The sequence below is a fragment of the Oryzias latipes genome, chromosome 4 (genome assembly GCF_053564925.1).
Source record: "Oryzias latipes strain Hd-rR chromosome 4, Olatipes_Hd-rR_3.1".
In the NCBI taxonomy this organism is placed as follows: domain Eukaryota; kingdom Metazoa; phylum Chordata; class Actinopteri; order Beloniformes; family Adrianichthyidae; genus Oryzias; species Oryzias latipes.
In genome coordinates, this window is record NC_136240.1 from 7006586 (window position 1) to 7025244 (window position 18659).

The window sequence follows — 18659 nt, forward strand, 5'->3', positions numbered from 1 at the left end:
TAGGGCTTGGCATCCCTCCGCCACGAGGGTTAGGCCTTAAAAAAACTATTCTGTGTCACGATGTGCCGTGGAGGAGAAAAGCCTTTCTTCATTTTAGTGTAAACCCAGGCAGAGAAGTTTACATCTTACTGTAAGTAATGACTTTTTGTTTTAGCATGACCTTTTAAAGTTATACATTTTCAGAGGGCTGGCGGCTCGCGCCAATGTAGCTGACCCACGACTATTGCTAAGGTCATTAAGTCACTATTGAGTCACATTGAGACACTATTCTTCTCCGTATAACTCTCCATTTGTAGGACTAAATGTAGAGGTGGGGAGAAGGTGTAGGGGTAGGTCACTGAACTTGAGCCCAAACGTTACATATTAAAAAAAAGATGTTCAATGTTCTAAAAGTACTAAACACTGCTGCGGTGCACATTGTTTGACATGGTATCTCCCTAACAAAAATGTACCAATTGTTAATTTACGTCTTTGTATGCAACAAAAAAGTAAAACAGCAAAATGCTGCACTGCTACTTTAAATTTTTCAAACAAACTGAGAGCGGCAACACACCACCTATTGAACGTGGAAGATAAAATGTACTTCCTCCTCTCATTTATCTTAACGCAGTAGTGTAATGTCCAACCCCACTGAGCATGAAAAAACACTACAATGCAGCACTGAGCATTTGGTTAGGTTGCATATTCCTTCTTTGACAATCCTCCTCTCTGTGTGTTCATCTATATTCACAGTTATATATCATTTTTTACTTTAGATTTTCAATATAAAAATAAGCTTAGCAGTATTTTCTAGATGTTTGCTAGATGATCTATAAAAAAAACACTGAAAGCTAACTTTTAGCCGGGTTTAATAATGTATAGTTGCTGATTTGATGAAGCACACATGCAAATTATTTCGGTGTAAAATAACAGATAAATCTTTCTTTAGTTTAAAGCAGTGTTTTTCAACCAGTGTGCTGCGGCACACTAGTGTGCCGTGGGAGATGGTCAAGTGTGCCGTGGGGAAATTGCCCTCATTCACTGATGTAAAAACATTTTCCATCTCCAGGATATCAGCTCTTTGTTCATCCAAACAGGCTCTGATAAAACACTTTTTTCTTTATGTTTATTTGATTAAAGACACTTTGATAAGAATGATGGTCCCACGATTTAGCTGCAGCGTCTCAGCGCACAATGAGTCTTCCAAGGTAAAACATCTTAAAGCCACAACTAACACACATCACCGAGTTTTTAAATCTTCTAACTTAACTTTTATTACATCTTTTAGAAAAAAACAGCTGCAGCTTCCAGCTTTTTCTGCAACAATTATCACAAAAAAGCATGTGAGATTGCGGAGGGGCTGTAGATCAATACAGACTATGAGTTTCTCCTTTTTTCAAAAGTCTTTGGATGCTGGTGTGCCGCAGGATTTTTGTCAAGGTTAAAGTGTGCCGTGGCTCAAAAAAGGTTGAAAACACTGGTTTAGACCAACATGCATGTGGAGAGACACACACTACTGTGAGTCCATGAAGGAGGAGCTTGTTTCCTGTGCCCTCTCCTGTCACGTTGCCGTCCTGACAGCAGCTCAGAGACACATGAGAGGCTTCCATAACATTTCCTGCTTTTAGTTCAATGAAGTGCGGTGGAACAGCTTCATCAGAATCAAAGGATTTTCTGCATTCCAAGCGAAATGGAGTTTTTTTTACGTGAGTGTTTGAAGTCGTAGATGGTAACATAACGTAACTCTTCAACCATCTATGCACTTACAATTACAAACATCATTCCAATGGTTATCCTAGACGTAGTGTTCCATATTGGAGCAGAGCCATCAGAATCAGCTGGGCAGTAAACACTCCACCATAGTATTGCATCACCACAAGGCAGCTTTTCTCTGCATTCATTCAATTCTCAATTCAAACACCGCTAACACTGGAGCTAAAGCTAAAGTGTTAAAGGGCTAACCTGCAGATTGCACAGTTGATCCAAAAATACTTTTTTATTTATTTTCATTTTGAAACTCAGCAGGTATTCTCTTTAAAAAACCTGAATTGAGTTAACTACTGACATGGGTCAGACATTAACATCTTAGATAGCTTAAATGTTTAGTTTGGAAAATAAATATTTATGTCAGATCTAACTAATACAAGGGTTAAGGTGTATAAAATGCCAGATTTTACGTTCCTTTTTTCCTGTTTTTACATTTGGTTTTCTTCATTATATGTGCGTCTTGTTTATGCCACAGCAGAGTAAAGCAAACTAGAGGTTTGTGGTTGAGGTTAGGTTACAGGCCAACCAGCCCACTGAGCTACAACCATTTCTGTGTTAATACTATTATGAAAGAATTTCAAGTTTCTGTTTCAAGAAGCAATGTGATTCTAAAGAATGGCCCGTTCCTATGCTTCTTCTTTTTTTTTTTTTACTAATTCCCAAAATGCTAAATGTCTCATTTTACACAGATCATAATTTTAATGAACAACAACAATGTAATTAAATCATATATTCAGGCAAATCTTTTCTCTGCATTTCTGTCAGGTTGAAAGAAAGAAGGAAAGAAACATCTTTTGTAAGACTTTCACGCATCTCCACAGAGCATGGGTCTGATGGAGAAGGGGCCATTAGGCCAACCTCGGTCCTCTTTTGCAATATAATTAAGCCCTTCTGGATTGACCCCGCACCAGCTAAAGCTCTACTATTTGTGATAATTAGTCCAGAATGTGAGCTGTCAACATGCAAAAATCGCGCCAGTGGGCCCACAGTCCCATCACCTCCCCCACTGTGTTCAACAACAAGCACCTAGCCTTAGCCTCTGGAATGTATTAACTTTCCTCCTCTCTTTTTTTCCCTCGGCGACTCATGTCAAATCCAGGTCCCTCAGAACAAAATCTTAATAATTAACTGGCAAATTTTAACATGATTGCTTCTGACACACCTACTCTGGTAATTATTGCTTTGAGGCCGTGTGCTAATGAAATTAATGCAATCATTGCCCCAACAAATTAGCATAACTCACACAAATGGCCCACATCTGAGGAGCCGTTGCAAAAATGAGAAGCAACTTACAAGACAAACAGGATAAACAATAGAAAAGAGAGATGCTTTGGCATACTGAGGAGGAGAGCGTGATCAGAGCTCTTAATGACCAAAACCTCTTCACACCAACCAAGGATGATTGCTGTAATGCATCACAGAATGAAAGCAGCACACACCAGATGATTATCGCTATCATTAGAGACATAGCTGATCTACATATACATCTCTCTGTGGACAAATGTTAAAGGGCCATGCCACTGCAGACATTAAAATGTTATTATAGATACACAGTTATTTCAGCAGACTTCATATCAACAAACTCTGGTAGTGTCTCAGCCACCTTCCCATAATGCCAACCATCCGCACCATTCCCCAGTCATGATCCTGTTCCTAGCTTGTGGCCGTCCACTCCTCTGAGTGGAACTTCTCTGACACCCTCAATGTCTGCTCCTAATCCCCAATGATGATGATGATGCCATCAGTACAGGGTTGGAAGGCAACAGTCAGGTAAAGTTGCTGCTAAAGTGCAGAAAGTATCTCCTCACAGCTACAAGAAAAGCAGAGACAGTCGTAACGAGTAAAAACTGGGTTTGCCTGCAGCCAAATGCTGACAGCGACTGAGACAAACAAGGAAATGGCCTCCATTTAAACAAATGTGCCTGACATTCTCACCTACAGGTTAGAGTCTGCAGGTTAGCGTGACACCAACCGTGTTTGAGCAAACAACTGCAGCACTCCACCGATTGCTTCACATGATTATAATGCAGATATACTGAATTATTCTCCTTTTATCAAACAGCTTGAATGCAAAAAATGCTTACAAAGTGTAAAAATGTTAGCAAAATAAGAAAAATAAAGACAGTTTGTGGGTTTTTCTACATGAAATTTCTTCTGCATCCTTTAAATCAATTTGGTATCAAAATAGCTGCCCTATTAAAAGTCTGCTTGTAATTTTATTTCATTTTTTCTCACCTTAACAGTATCTTTATCTCTCTATATATTGAGTTCCAAGCATGGATTAAGCCTTTGTATATCTGTGACATTTCCTTAAACCCTTTCTTTTATATTTCATCATCTTCAGTAAACAGTTTTTGTTCTCGGTGTTCATATCTGTGTTCTATATAAACAATGCAATTTTGCTGGTGTTTGGTTGAGTCAACTTTTCTGGTCTTTTTTTTAACTAGTTTACAGTATGTCGATTCTTATCGACTGGGATGATTGGCAGTTGCTTTTGAAGAACGCTGATATGTTGGTCTTGAATGCATGAACTCAGCCAGTAAGTTAATTGATTTTTTATTTGTGAAATGATGAGCATTGAGAACCAAACAGGGTATCTACTTTTTGGTAATGGAGTACAGAAGGAGACAAGGGGAACCCACACAGATCTCCAGAGGGTGTTGTGTCGGTTGCTTGGTAACAACTGAGCTAATGAGGTCAGATGCAGCGGTAGCAGGTAACACCAGTTAATTTCCTCAGCAGTGACAGACTGCGTTTTTCACAAAAAATATACCACTTATTCTAAGGAAAAAAACTTTTTTGACATCGACAGACAACTGCAAGTGAGCCTGAAGAAATCTTTGAATGAACATAATTCAGGGTGTATTCAGACTGGGCACATTTGATATGCTTAAAGTGAACCAGAGTTTGTTTGTTTGTGATCCAGAACAAAGTTTCAGTCTGAACACACCCAAGCGGACTCTGATCCGGGACCAGGAACCGCTCCCGGACCCATCTCTGGAGGGGGTCTCGGTTTGTTTATAATCAAACTAAGCTTTGGTTCGCCTTGAGATTCCTCAGTCTGGATACAATTGGAGAGGAACAACTGGACCAAAACAGTCACCGTAGCCGGTGGTTATGTGTTGTAAAAAGATTATGAAAGAAGCAACGCATGAGCTGTGGATAAATGTAAAAGAAAGATTGTCATGTTTTCAAAGAGAAAAAAAGGGTCCAACTGTTTACTAGTTACAATTTTCATTATAGCACAGCTGAAAATGTGTTTTACACGCTTTTCTGAGTCTCGTTATGCGGCACACGCCCGGGCACTGCTGTGACATCACTCTAAAAGCTACCTTGTAGTTCCTTAACCCTTGTTCTATCTTAGATGACCCCACCCTTCCATTGATCTGTTATTCCTACCATGACAAAGGTGGATAAAGGTGGAAAGATTTCATGTAATCCATGGACACCAGTGAAGATCACAAATCATTGAAGAAAAAAGATTCAGAGCACTGTCTAGTGGGTCTAGATGACCCAGCTCCCAATGTTAAAGTGTCTAGGATAGGGTTAACAGAATTTTCTCAAAAACAATGCCACAATGCCACAACGATGAGACACATTAACTGCTTGAAATATGGTCGGATGAATGCAGGCTCATTAAAACAACTTTTAACATGACAAACATTGCTTCTCACTGTTTGCCTGACAATCTATATGTCATAAACACTTATAAGTGTACCTTCTTAGCTGTCTTCTTGTCAGTAACCGCCCTGCAGCTTGACTCCATTGGACCAAAAAAGTAAGTAAAAAGTGTCCGACGTTGATACAGATGTTTAAAATCGGTCAGAAAAATAAAAGGTTTGAATAAACTACACCGAAAAGGACTGCAAAACGCAGGACTTCCATAATTTCTGCCTTTAGTTGCTTTGCCCCGCCCTTGTAATTCCTGACCACTTACTAAAGAGATTTTTATTCATGCAGCGTTGTTTACTAGCTTTGGTTTGAATCTTCGAAAGGCCGTTTTTACAGCAGTCTGAATACAGACCAAATGCAAGGTTTGGTACTCGATCCGGACCAAATTAAGTGAACCGTGTCCAGAACTAATGGTTTTCCCACTCTGAATACACCCTCAGTTATCTGTGGGAGGGGCTGAGTCACCAGTGCCATCAGATAGTTGTTGAAAAACTGAGAATCTTCTTAACTCTTCAACATAACCATGAAAACCCTTTGGTTGTTTCGCTGACTGTGTCTTTGAGAGTAAGTGCTAAATAGTCTGAAAGCTTGATGGTATGTCAACAAAATCTTTAAATTTAAAACACCTCTGAGGCACAGAATGGATTACTCCTCATAACTGAGACACTTTTCTTGCCCAGTTGTTGTGTTTTCCTTTTTATTATTTTTGTTATGTTACGTTTACTACATTCCTTTCATTGTCCGTTTTTATCCCCCCATTGTTTTACAACTAGTGTTGTTTAAAATGTTCTCTATATGTTCATTTGAGATGTAATAATTGGCGGGCAATACATTTTGTGGACAATCAGTGAAATCACTGTGATGGTTGATTTTCCAGAATGAAAGGAAAACATTGAACTACCGTACATTCTTATCTTCTTCTTCATGAAGGTAGAATAAACAGCTGTCATGGCTCAGAAAAGAGCCTGAAACTACAGGCCAATTGTTTTTTTGACTGAACGGAAACAAGCACAGATTCATGAAAGAATAATAACCGTCACTGGAGACTTGCTTTCGCTGTAAATGCTTCATTTGGCTTGTGTGTGCATGATTCCATGTTTAAAATACATTAAACTCCTGAAAGGTCATCCTCAAAGTTACTGTGACATTTCCCTCCACAGAATGGATCGCCCCCATGCACAGGCACAGGAACGGACAGCAAACCCACAATAAATAAAACACTCAGCAGCCAGCTTGTGATGCTCTGACCCACGGCACAAGCATGAATACAGGCAACACATCAACAGCACCCATCCTAATCGGAGATGGTTAGTAATGTGGCCACCTTATCCAGCATGCAGCCCCATCTGTGATGACACATGAGCTCCACCATTTCACAGGAATAAGCCCAAACACCCCACACAATGTCTCATTGGAAAATTTGCATTGGGAACGTAAGGCAGGAAAGCATGATTAATTTCTGCTCATGAAATGAATACAGATTTTGTCATTACATGGCTTGTATCCTTTGCCAAACATTGTAATGTTTCACTCTCCGTCCCTGCTGCAAGTGTTCTGCTGCAATAATAAGAAATAGAAGACAGCTTACAGCTCATAAGCAGCAAAACTGCTGGTAAATCAGCTAAATCACAGAGCAAAACAAAGAACTGATTGCTCATTAGTATTATGGATCTGCTCCGGTTAAAGCTGTTCTGTAGAAGGCAGAGACTGTTTAATGGCTTAAACAGTTTTGATGTAAACGCTCAGTGCTGACATTTCACACAGCAGAGTTTTAAAGAATGAGACATCATCAGCTGGGGTGCTGGCTTATCTTGTTTTTTCCAGCTGCTTGTCCAGCAGGCCCGCCCGGCTCGGCACACTTACCTTGGCCTTACAGATGATGCACTGCAGCCTGTCGGCACACCCACATCCCTGCAAGGGAACAGCATTTCATTAAGAGTCATTAAGAGACAAAAGCAGCTTCTCTCTCAGAATGACATGAAAGAGTTGCGAATCTTTTGTTTGTGTTTTGATCAATAAACTAATTATGTTTGTTGGGCTATATTTAACCCAAATGTGTGTTATGTGGAATAATGCTAATTTAATTACACTGCTAAAAGCCAGCATAGTTGGCTGGCCTTGGGGAACAAAGGGAAAATATAACTCTTGAGTGAAAAGCACATTGTTGTTTTCTGTTTTGTTCTTGTGTTTTGTACCTCGGGGCCAGTGCAGCCGCAGCAGTTATATAAATAAGAAGTCCTTTTCTGATGCATGAACAAAAACTGTTCAAGAAACAGAAAATCCACGCCAACAATCTGCGAGCTGCTGCCGAGGATGCTAATGACAACAAATAAAATCCTCTGCTAATATGCATGACATGCATGTAACATTTTGATACATGGTAATGGCAGATAATTACAGAACGCTACTATTAGGCAGAGTAATTGTGTAAAGAGGAGCATGGCCCCTGGCTCTGGTGTGATTGCTGCGAGTGTTGGACTGATGAATATAAACCAGGTCTGTTTGCTGAGATGAGAATTGTCAGGAAATGCATTAATGATTTATTTAACTTCTCTTCATCACTTATTTTAGCTGTTTGGAAACACAAATGTTGGAGTGCTTCCTATTAAGCCACACAGAGTCAACCTGCATGTCTGAATTTGTCTGCCGGGATCCAAAGCCTTTTGGAAAATTATGGTTGCACACTTTGTATTTCCTGCAGCTGTCGACGGCGAGGCGCACCAGACCATGCTTGGCTGGTGCAGTCCTCCTGCGCCCTTGTACATTAAGCTGCCGGGGTTTTCACCCCTCCAGGAATGAGCTCCCTATAATGAGGGTCAGGGGTCAAAGTGCTGCAGCGCCTGGAGGCCGGGATCTCCCAGGCACACTCAGTCACTGACTTTGTCCCTATATTTAAATCCTGCCTCTGGACATGTTTTTAAAAGGGCATCTCCTAACTAGTTCCCTGTTACTAATTAGTTTTGTGCCGTGCTATTTGTCTTTGGGAACCTGGAGGAGGAAGAAGGGAGTGGCAAAGAAGACTTTCCATGCTGGCCACAATCATTTAGATCTGAGTGTTGTGAATGTTTTTATACATCTCTCAGTACAAAAGTATGATCCGGCTAAATGTTTGCCCATATTTCCCACGTGGGCCCTTTGCCACGTGAGGTAAGGGTGCATGCTATCAGTCCTAGCAGGCTGCCTCTCTCACGACTCGAATTATTATTGAATTACATTTCCTGGTTTCATAAAATGCGGTTAAGAGGCACTTTGGACATATGCGCCTGACCTGCTTGCCAGAGACGGCTATCAGAGCAAAAGTGACAGGTCAATTGCTGATTTCTGTTCCATAAAAAGGGGAAAGGGGCTCCCTACCCTGAGCACTCTAAAAGGTCGCCTGATCGCTCTGTCTGTCTGCTGTTCTCGCACACATAAACCAAAGTGGTCTGGTAGCATTGGCTCACGCTCATCGGAGAGTGCGTTTGTGCGTGCCTGCTTCATGAGCTTGTGTGTTTGTCTGTATGTAATTGTATAGTGGGAAGACACACACTTAATGGAAGTGCCTCTTCACTCTGACAGCTGGGTGGTGCAGATGAAAGGTCTGCTGTAGCTTTTCGTCTGCCACTTATCCAAAGCTTGCAGGAATGCATCACAGGAGACACATTTTACTCTTAATTAATATTCAGTGGTCGGTGTGGAAACATACAAATATTAAATGGAATAAAGAAATGAATTACGTTTTTTTTTCTCTTTCACTTAGCAATAAGTTCAAGAACTCCAGCTTTGACTCTGGAATGGTCTGTTAATTATTTAAAATAATTTCACTTTTGACTGTACGTCGGGTCCTCATGCCTTGTCATATTCCAAGCACAACAATGGTTAACTTTGGTTGCTTTTACACTCAGGTTGTCTTTTGGACTCTGTTCTAATGTGAGGTGATTGACTTACTTTTAACGACCACCACCGGGTTCATGGATTGCTGCTCTGAGATCTTACAGCCACTGCTTTGAAGTGCTGCATTGACAGGGGAGGTGTAAGGTGTGGTCCACTAGGACACAACGTCTTCAGACTCCCGAAGTACCTGGTCCCAGATGTGGGAGTTGGAGACCCTCCTGACTCCGGGCTCAGCTAGATGTTCCCAACAGACTATCATGGTGCATTTGGGACTCCTATGTTCAGCCTCCTCCTCTGCCAGAGAATGCAGCTCACTACCAGGTGGTAATCAGATTAAAGCTCCACCCTCTCCTCACTTGAGTATCCAGGACAAACGGCTAATGGTCAATGACACAATTGCAAGGTCTAGTACTGACCTCTTTCCAATGACTGTATATGTGAGTATACCCCCCCCCCCCATCACATTCCAAACAGGAAGTACATGCTGGCTCCAAGAAGCCAAAATTCCATAGACTTCTATTGAGAAATAAACAGCCATTACTCAGTCATTCTATTGGTCAGAAAAACTATTCTTGATCTGGTACCTTTTTTTAACATGTTCCTGATAATCCTCAATTTTTTTTCTTTTTTTCTGTAGAGCAATTATTCAAGTTATAGGCTGACCAATCAGATGTCTCAATAAAAGTAGCTAGTCACACATCACACGTTCAAAACTTTTGATTGACAGATTCTCTTGAGCCTGCTTTCAAATGGTAGGGGTGTTGCCTTCCCACAGGCTCACTCCTGATTGGCGAGGGTGGATGCCATTGAAAGCCTTAGAGGCCCTACCACTGACTTCCTCCCAGTCATCCAGTACTGCCCCCTTGTGGCCCTTCCTGAGGAAAGGGGTCCATGTGAAGGTAATCCTACGTAACCTTTTACTGGCTTTGTCTATAGATGGTAAAGACAATGGACGAAGAAAGGTGTGACCTGTGTTCAAGAGGTAGAGGTGTGGACAGAGGTGGGGAATCACATTAACCTCACTCATGTTTGGTGACAGTAGTTGCCATAGATACAATGACTCAGAGCGACTCGGACCAATCCCTGTTGACTGGTTTCAACATGGCGGCTCCAATATCAGTACTTCCTATTTGGGAACACGAGAAGGGAGGCGTTGAGCTGTCCGTTGTTTCGACAGTCATCAGCTTTGTCAGGCCGTGCCCCCTGCAAGGAAGCCTGGCCACCAGGTACAGAGCCCCAACCCTGGGCCTGGCTCCAGAATGGGATCTTAGTTAGGCCAGTCCAGGTGACAGAACAGATCTTGATTGTAAGATGCTTTAGCATTATTCTTAGTTTGACTTGTGACTTTTACCTGTCTAGCAGGAGCATTTCCTACAGACAACATCATAACCCTTATGATCACTTAAGCTCTTGACCCTCCCCACATCCACTACCACTTCACTAAGGTGGCAGTTGATGGAGGGGAAAGCATATTTTCTTAAGTACAAAGAGCATAAAATGCATTGTTGTAAGAATCTAAACACCACTGACTAATGTATTGGTACAACTGCAGGTTCAAAGAGGACCTCAGAGGTTAATGAGCTGTTCTCCAGTAGGTGACAGGTGTCGGCTGCATGATAGCCTCCTGGATTTCTGCCAGCCTATTATGAGGCACCTTTTAGTGTGTGAACCTCTGATGCATTATCATTGTTAGAAACCCTCATTAAAAGTAATTGGTATTTCCATGTGAAATGTAGCTCATTAGACAGCAGTGTTTTGTCTCAATAAGGAATGCCAAGGAGGTATTTATTTGCCGTTAGAAATCCAGCACAGATGTTTCCCCTTTCACATTTTGACGAGTAGCTGATGAGGAAAAACAGCCAAGCTTAAATTCTCAATATCAAGGTTCCCCACACAGGACATCTTCCTCACCCTCTGGATCCATGTAGATAGACACACGTGATGGGCAAGTAGATTCTTGCAGTCGCAGAAATTCCTCAGAGGGTTGCTGGATATTAGTTCACCGTCCCTGCATATAAAGCACTCTGACATCTCTGTTGAGGAAGAGGAGAGGATAGATGTTATGAGCAGTTTCACACTGAATCAAAGGCTAATCCCTGATTCGCTTTGAGATTCATGTCAAATAGTCTCCTGAGTACAGTGCCTTCTTTTTTCTATCATAGTGTTAAACACATACTGTACAACTCCCTTGAGCATTTGCCTGTTATTTTCAAACCCTGTGGGAATGTGAAAGAGAAGCTGGGCTTGGAGGTAAGTGCAGCAGGCCGATATAATGGACTTAATGATAAAAACACGATGCGTGACCAAAGGAATTCAGGCCTTTTTGTAATAAGCTCATCTATTTATTTATTTGCCTTTTCATCATGAAATAACAACCACCTTCACATCAATCAGAAAATAAAAAAATAAAACTGTGAATATCAAATAGAAATTTTTAAACTAGACTCTACTACTTCGCACTTTTGTAAAAGCTGACTCCTTAACTTGGAGGTGAATATAACAACACTCCCTTGGCAACCAGGCTTTAGTAGTCATTAAGGGAACTACCATATGTCTGCCAATTTTATACCACAGCCCTCATCAACGGTCTTAAAGAAACATTTGGATCACCGATAACAAAGAGCACTCTCTCTGCTGCAGATACCAAACATGAAACCTAGAATTTCAAAATGTCCCAAAACCTAAGTTGGACATGTCTTGTGTACTAAACTGATTCTACAACAGAAAATATTTCAATTGTTTACCGATAAAATATTACCAACTTAAGTAAAAAAAATTGTAAGATGGTTGGTTTATATTATTATTGCCGTTTTGTCAGATATCATTTCTGACCAGTGCGACAAACTGTAAAGCTACAATCACACCAGTATTGGCACTCAAGCGACCACTTCCAATGAAAATGTGTGTACATTTTTCAAAACTCTCACGGTCACGCATTGCTACACATGTTTTTAAGCTCACTTTTGGGCTCTGTGTACAAAACACGCAGCAAAAATTAAACCACCTGAACCAATCAGGAACTCAGATCCAGCGTTGTTTTCAATTTATAGAAGTACCAATTGTTTATAAATGTATCACAGAGGAGACATTAATAAATGCAGAAATTCTATGACATTAAGTCTTTATTATACTGTATTGGAATAGAACTGTAAAAGAAAAATCCTGGAGCAAGCTTCACCAGTTTTGAACCGCTTGGACATTTCACTCAAGTCTCTTCCAACTTTCAGCACATGCAATAACATCAGAAAGTGACAAACCTGTGTGAACACCGCATGCTGAAAGTGTGTTCAACAACTTGTGCATCATGAGCCTGGTGTGAATGTAACATTACACACTTCAAATATCTAAATTAGAAACCATGTTTTCTAGTTACAGTTTTTATTTTTCATGTTTTCATCAATTGACTTGTTTACAGCTAAAACTAGAAACTTTATTTTGTGACATTAGATTATGTTAAGTTTGAAATAACTCTAGCAAATCAATGGATTCACAACATTTGAAAAAAATGCATTTAAAAAGTGTTGAATGTTTAGTTGTTTAGTTCCTTAAACACAATAATAATAATGGGATGAAGCATTGTGCTTATCGGGACCCTTCCAAAAAACAAAAACAAAAAAAAAAACTAAGAATTCACACAGAAACAAAACTTACCATCAAGTTGACAAATTTAAAATAACCAAATTTGATAAACACACGTTTACAATATATATAAACTAAACAAAAAATGAATCTCATTAGTGTCATCATAGTTTCTTGTAAGTTTAAACGTCTTGTTTTATTCTTATCTAAGCTATCTTTGTGTTCTTCATGAGGAAGATGATTAATTACAATCAGACATGTGACAGTCTGTCTCTGCTGCTTCTTGACTCCACCTCAGAGTTAACGGTGATCACTCAAGTGCCAAGGGAACAATGGAGAGCCGCGCAGACATTAAATCAAAGCAAACAGAAATAAACTAGATGTGAGGAAAATGTCTTTAAATGCATTACATAAAAAATAAATCAAAGATGAGGGGTACTGGTACTCAGGTGCACTGGGGAGGCCTAAGGGAAACACAAGGAGCTTCACTCACTGTGAACTGAACTCAGATGCTGTTGACAGGAAGTGATGCTTACACAAATAAACAAGAACAGCAGGCTTTCAAAATAAAGAAGGAATTAAATTAAAGAACCATTTCAAAGAAAATGAGAATTCTGGTGTTTGAACTTGTTTTGGTAGCACTTTTCTCATGATCAAGGACATATATAAAAGTATTTAATCTTAAAACTCAATTTCGACCTATTTCTTTGTTCAGATCTTGGTCAATCAGGAGATCAGGAGAAACTTTGTTTGAAAAACCTTGTATTTGATATGTGCAAACTACAGTTGGCAGGCCACAGTCTTCCTGCTCCGCTCCATTCTGATCATCCACTTACAGACAAATAGATCCATTTTTTCCTAGTCTGAGCTGAAGTCTGGATCAAAACTGGACGACTGGATAACTCCAGTGTTGTTTAGCATTTTTGTTGCAGCTGTAATTTTAGGTTTGGATTGTGAGGGACTGTAAGATAGCAGGAAAGAGTGTCAGTAAAGGGATGATGGGATATCAGCGGAGGCTTACTTCCCTGCTAACAGCACACCCAGAACTCAGAGGTGAGTTTTTGATCATCTATTGCCACGCTGCAGAAACTATGTCCTAAAAACAACACAGGTTTATTGATTTATTAAAAAAAACGGTATAATCATTATTAAAAAACCACTGGGAACGCTTTTACATGGAAAGATGATTGGGGTGGGACTTTAAATACTTTGTAGACAAATGGAGTTAGTCTACATTTAAAACAAGATTGCTTCAAAACACATACCAAGAATGTAAAAGAATCACAGACTGACGTGTACATCACTGTTATTTATGCAAGTCATTAGATAAAACAAGGATATACAGATACGTTTTAATATTTAGAGCAGTTACATACTGTAGATTATCACCTCATTGTTAAAACATAAGAGCCATTCATTGATGCTTAATTATGAGGAAAGAACTGGCCCTGTCCAGTTTTTCTTGGATCAAATCTTCTGCTTTTGTTTTGCCATTTCTATTTTTTAAGATTTGAAAAAAAAAGTTTATTTTCTGAGACTGAAATTAGTTGAAAAGTAAAAGAATTCATTTGTCAAAAAAAAAAAAAGGACAGACATAATTAAATAGAAGCAGAGATCCAACAGACAAAAAAATAACTGGAGTTATTTAATGACGCCATTATTGAACAGGGAACACTATTTGACATTTTTTGGTTGTACTCTAACTTCAAATTTTACTCTTGTGTTACGAAAAGCTGTTTTTGTTTTTATTATCAGCCCAACTTTGAAATAAAAAATAAAATAATTCAAATTAAATTGAAATAACAATTGAAAACAATTTCAAGTTGATTTATAGAAAGAAAGGATTTACAGAACATTTCTGGTGACTGTATGATTTGACCAAAATGTATGTATTTTTTTGCTGTAGTAATAAGAAATGAGCAGCAGCTTTGAAGTTGAAGACTAAATAGCTTAGCTAGAGGCCAGATGAGCTGGTTCCATCCCATAAAGACATTGGGAGACAGCCGTCAGAGGCGCTGCCTCTGAAGCAACTGTCTCTTCTGGGTCTCTTGTTGTGCCTTCAGGTGGAAATCTATCATGAGATGAAAAATGCTTTAATCAAGACTGTTTTTTTAATCCAACCCAACACAATCTGCGTAAGCAGATTTTCTTACTGACCAGGCATTCTTTTTTTTCCAGCAGTGTTCTTGTTTTGGAGACAAGCTGTGAAGGTGAAATGCCTTTGAAACTTTTTTCCTTTTTTTGTTTTTTTGGCCTTTCATGGTACTTGCACTACCAAGACAACCGTCCTGACCTGTAGCTTCCGTACTCCACTGTCTAAATTCATGTTCTTTTTCGTCTCCCCGTGAAACTTTACATTAGGTTTAGTTGGTTTTTTGGCCACTGTCACAATGACTTAAAACACGCAGAAAATAATAGTGTGGAAAGATTCCTACACAGACAGACAGACAGGCTATGTAATACAGAGTGTGCATGTTTCAACAGCCTGACCTAAAATCTCTCCAAAGTTACTGCGATGGCAGGTTCTCCAATTATACCCACAAGTCTTTTAGTGTTTCACTTCCCTGAATCTGTGCTGCTTTTTACGATCATTATGGCAAGCCCTGAGGCGCTTCTGCAACTAAATAACAGTACAGCTGCTGAGAAATGACTAGAAAACAACATTACAACAGAGATGTAAACATGTGGCACGTCAATCGTAGCGGAGCTGACATGTCTGCGTGATCTGTGACTCCCATAATTAACTGTCAACGATGTCAGTGTTCCACATGAAGGAGGCTGCTTGACTAACTGGCTGGAGTCTCATGATTTAACAGCGAACAAAACTGCCTGGGTGCAGCAGCAGTGGCGGCGGCCGCCATGGGTTGCATTGTTTCCGGATGGGCCGGCGGACTTCGCTGATGAGACCGTGTCGAGTCGCTCAAGATCTATGTTTGCACTCCTCCACCGACTGGACATGCTTTCAGGTACGCGCTTTAGTAAGCTGTTCAAGTGATTCGTTTATTGTAGTCTCAGTAACACACGTGTTTACAAGGAACAGCACAAATGTGGGAAACGCACAGGTGCACCGTTCTGTTTTTGCTGCATTGAGTAATGCAGAAAATAGAAAATGACAAACATAGAAAAAGGCCAGATTTTGGATGATTTAATCCTCTGTTTCATGGTTAACGACCTCATTAACAAAAGAATGATGGGAAACCAGCGTGATCTGGGCAAGGAAACGCCTATGTGGCAGCCATCTGGCTGGGGGTGTGGGCTAGCGCATGGGGGAGGGGACATCATGGATAGTAGCAAAAGCAATATTATTATACTCTGAATTTAATACGTTTCATATAAGGTCAAGCAAAAGATTGATCACGTTGAAGTTGTTTAAATCGATTGCATAATCTTTCAAAATTATAAAAAATTGTCCAGATTATCCAAAACAAGATGTGTTGGCCGGAAAACTTTTGGAGAAGGCAGTTAGGTCGACGCACTTGTTTCTCAGAGAAATCCACGAGTCTAGGAATAATTATTCTGCTTTAATTCACCATTAAATATCGTTTTAATGCTATTATCGTGCTTTGCTGCAACCGTTTTGAGACGAGCATAAAGGTATAATAAACGCTGAAAGGCCTCGAGCAGAGCTAAAGAAATGAAGAAGGAATAAAAAATGTAAAAAAGTAAAAAAACAACTGATGGAGATCAAAGTCTGGGAAATAAAAAACTCATGTGACAGTCTGGCAGATTTGGTCAGACTGTAAATAATAATAATAAATAAAGCCAAACTCACATTTAACGAAAAAATAGTGACAATAACTGAGTTTATATGGTTAAAAAAAACATCTACTGGTAATCATCATTTAGAGGCAAGATGTGAAATTTTAAACATAAATTATGCATTATTGATTAGCAGGATTTTTATCCTGCTGAACAGATATAAAGACTAGTGACTTTATGGACCCATTCGTGTGTTACACTATGCACACGTGTTGCGTGTTCAAGAACTTGGTGAATGTGGGTTATTGAACACACTTTTAGCTTACGGTGTTCACATTGGACTGTTACCTGATACTAGCACATGTCTGCCACCTGCAGCTGGGAGAGGTTTGATACCAAACGTCAAAGTGATGCAAATCTGGTCACCCTTGCTTCAGGCTTTTCCTTTTACAGCTCTATTCCGACACATGAAAGACGTGCTGTCATAGAATTGTTCTGCAATTATGCAATTTTTTAAGTAATTGAAAAGAACGCTACCCTTACATCACTACCAAATCTAAGTCCCTGATAGATCAAAGTTCGACTGGTTTAACTTTTAACACGCACTTAATGTACATAAAGCCCAAAAATGGATTTAATAAATGTTGTAGCAACATAGAAGCCCAAAGAGCACACGTTTACACGTTTCCATAGACTTTTCACTGAATGTGGCTGCTTGAAGGCGGGTGGCAGAGGCTGGTGTGAACGTAGAATTAGACCTCTTTGAATCCAGTTGTTGGCTCTATAGTGGTTGGCATCTTGAAATGATGTCACTGAATCTGATTTCTCTCCTAAAAAGAGTAAATCGGAACAAACAAGCCTAATAGTGGTTGGAACACGCCCACTAAAGCTGTCCCTGCTTGTTATGTGACAGAAGTGTCCGTCAAAAGACCACGCCCTCCTTTAAGTACTATTAGAAGTAAATGATCTGGACTTTTTCTATCACATGAGGATTCTAAAGTTTATTTTAGTTATTCAGTACAATTTGGATTTTTCTGACTTTGATTTCTTCATTTTTAAAAGTAAAGGCTGTGTTGAATTCCAAGCAGCTGTACAAAGAAAACACTTGGAAATGGTTCAGTCCAGTAAGTTACCAAACGCTGGGCCTCACCTACATGCCAAAAGAACGCTGCTCTTTCCATAAAATGGACATTATGAGTAAAGGGCTGCATACCAAAGTGTTCCAGCTGCCAGAGTTCGCTGCCATTGCAGTAAATCCTTCCATATTTCACAAAAATGAAAACAATTTGCGAATCAACATTCAGTTCACTCCCCCAGAAACGTTGAAGGCTCACGCAGAAACTATACGTACCTTTATATGAACTTGTACAGGAGACTGTAGACGACAGTACCAGGTATTCACTGCCCATTTTGTCTCTCTTTATATGAAGGAACTTGTTCAAAACTTGTTTCATCTCCAGACACAGCAGCTCCTTCTTCCCTCTCCTAACATCCCTCTGCTTCCACTCGCAGCAGCCACACAGGCTTTTCAAAACCCGTCAGAAGTCAGTTTCCCCTGTCATTGTTTTACTCTGCTCTGTCAGCTGACAGCTCTGTGTTTTCATTTGGGCGGAAGTTGTAGAGGAGAGCGACCAATCACAGCAGTGCACTGGGGCAGGCTGGGACAGGAAGCTACGCGGAGGAGAAAGGAGAGGCTTTCAGGGAAGTCAATGAAGTCCGACTGTTCAAAATCACAAGCAGACTTCATTGCAAACTATTGCTTCAAATTATGAGGTTTCACACATTTAAGGTACAAAGCTTTTAGTAAAAGAATTTCACAATAAAACAGAGGAATCGAGAACAATGAAATGTTGCAACAAAACTCAGTGTAGGAAATGAGTAACGGGGTTGGAATTCCCCTCCTTGTGTTTACACTTTTTGGGAAGTACAGATGCAAGTTTCTTTCCAACAAAGAAAGCAGAATTTATTTGGACTTTTTAACCGCATCTGACTGACCTAAGGTTATTTCTAAGTTTTACGAAAGATATAGAAAATCAAAAGAGTTAAATAAGCTCATCTTACTAAATGAATTTCAAGGTCATTTATGTGTC

At 39.9% G+C, this 18659-nt stretch overlaps 1 protein-coding gene across 2 annotated transcripts in view; it reads right to left on the reverse strand.

The window, feature by feature from the left end:
- The window catches only part of LOC105353880 (uncharacterized), a 98806-nt gene extending 80548 nt beyond the window's left edge, over positions 1-18258 (reverse strand). Inside the window, exons 1-3 of one of the 2 annotated variants that reach the window (XM_023954030.2) lie at positions 17921-18258; positions 11203-11324; positions 7282-7329 (exon numbers count right to left, since the gene is read on the reverse strand). In XM_023954030.2, coding sequence (XP_023809798.1) covers positions 7282-7329; positions 11203-11324; positions 17921-18023 — 273 coding nt within the window. In that variant the 5' untranslated portion in view covers positions 18024-18258. The remainder of the gene's footprint in view (positions 1-7281; positions 7330-11202; positions 11325-17920) is intronic. The other variant, XM_011473780.4, reaches the window with a different exon arrangement.
- Between the last annotated feature and the right edge of the window lie 401 nt (positions 18259-18659).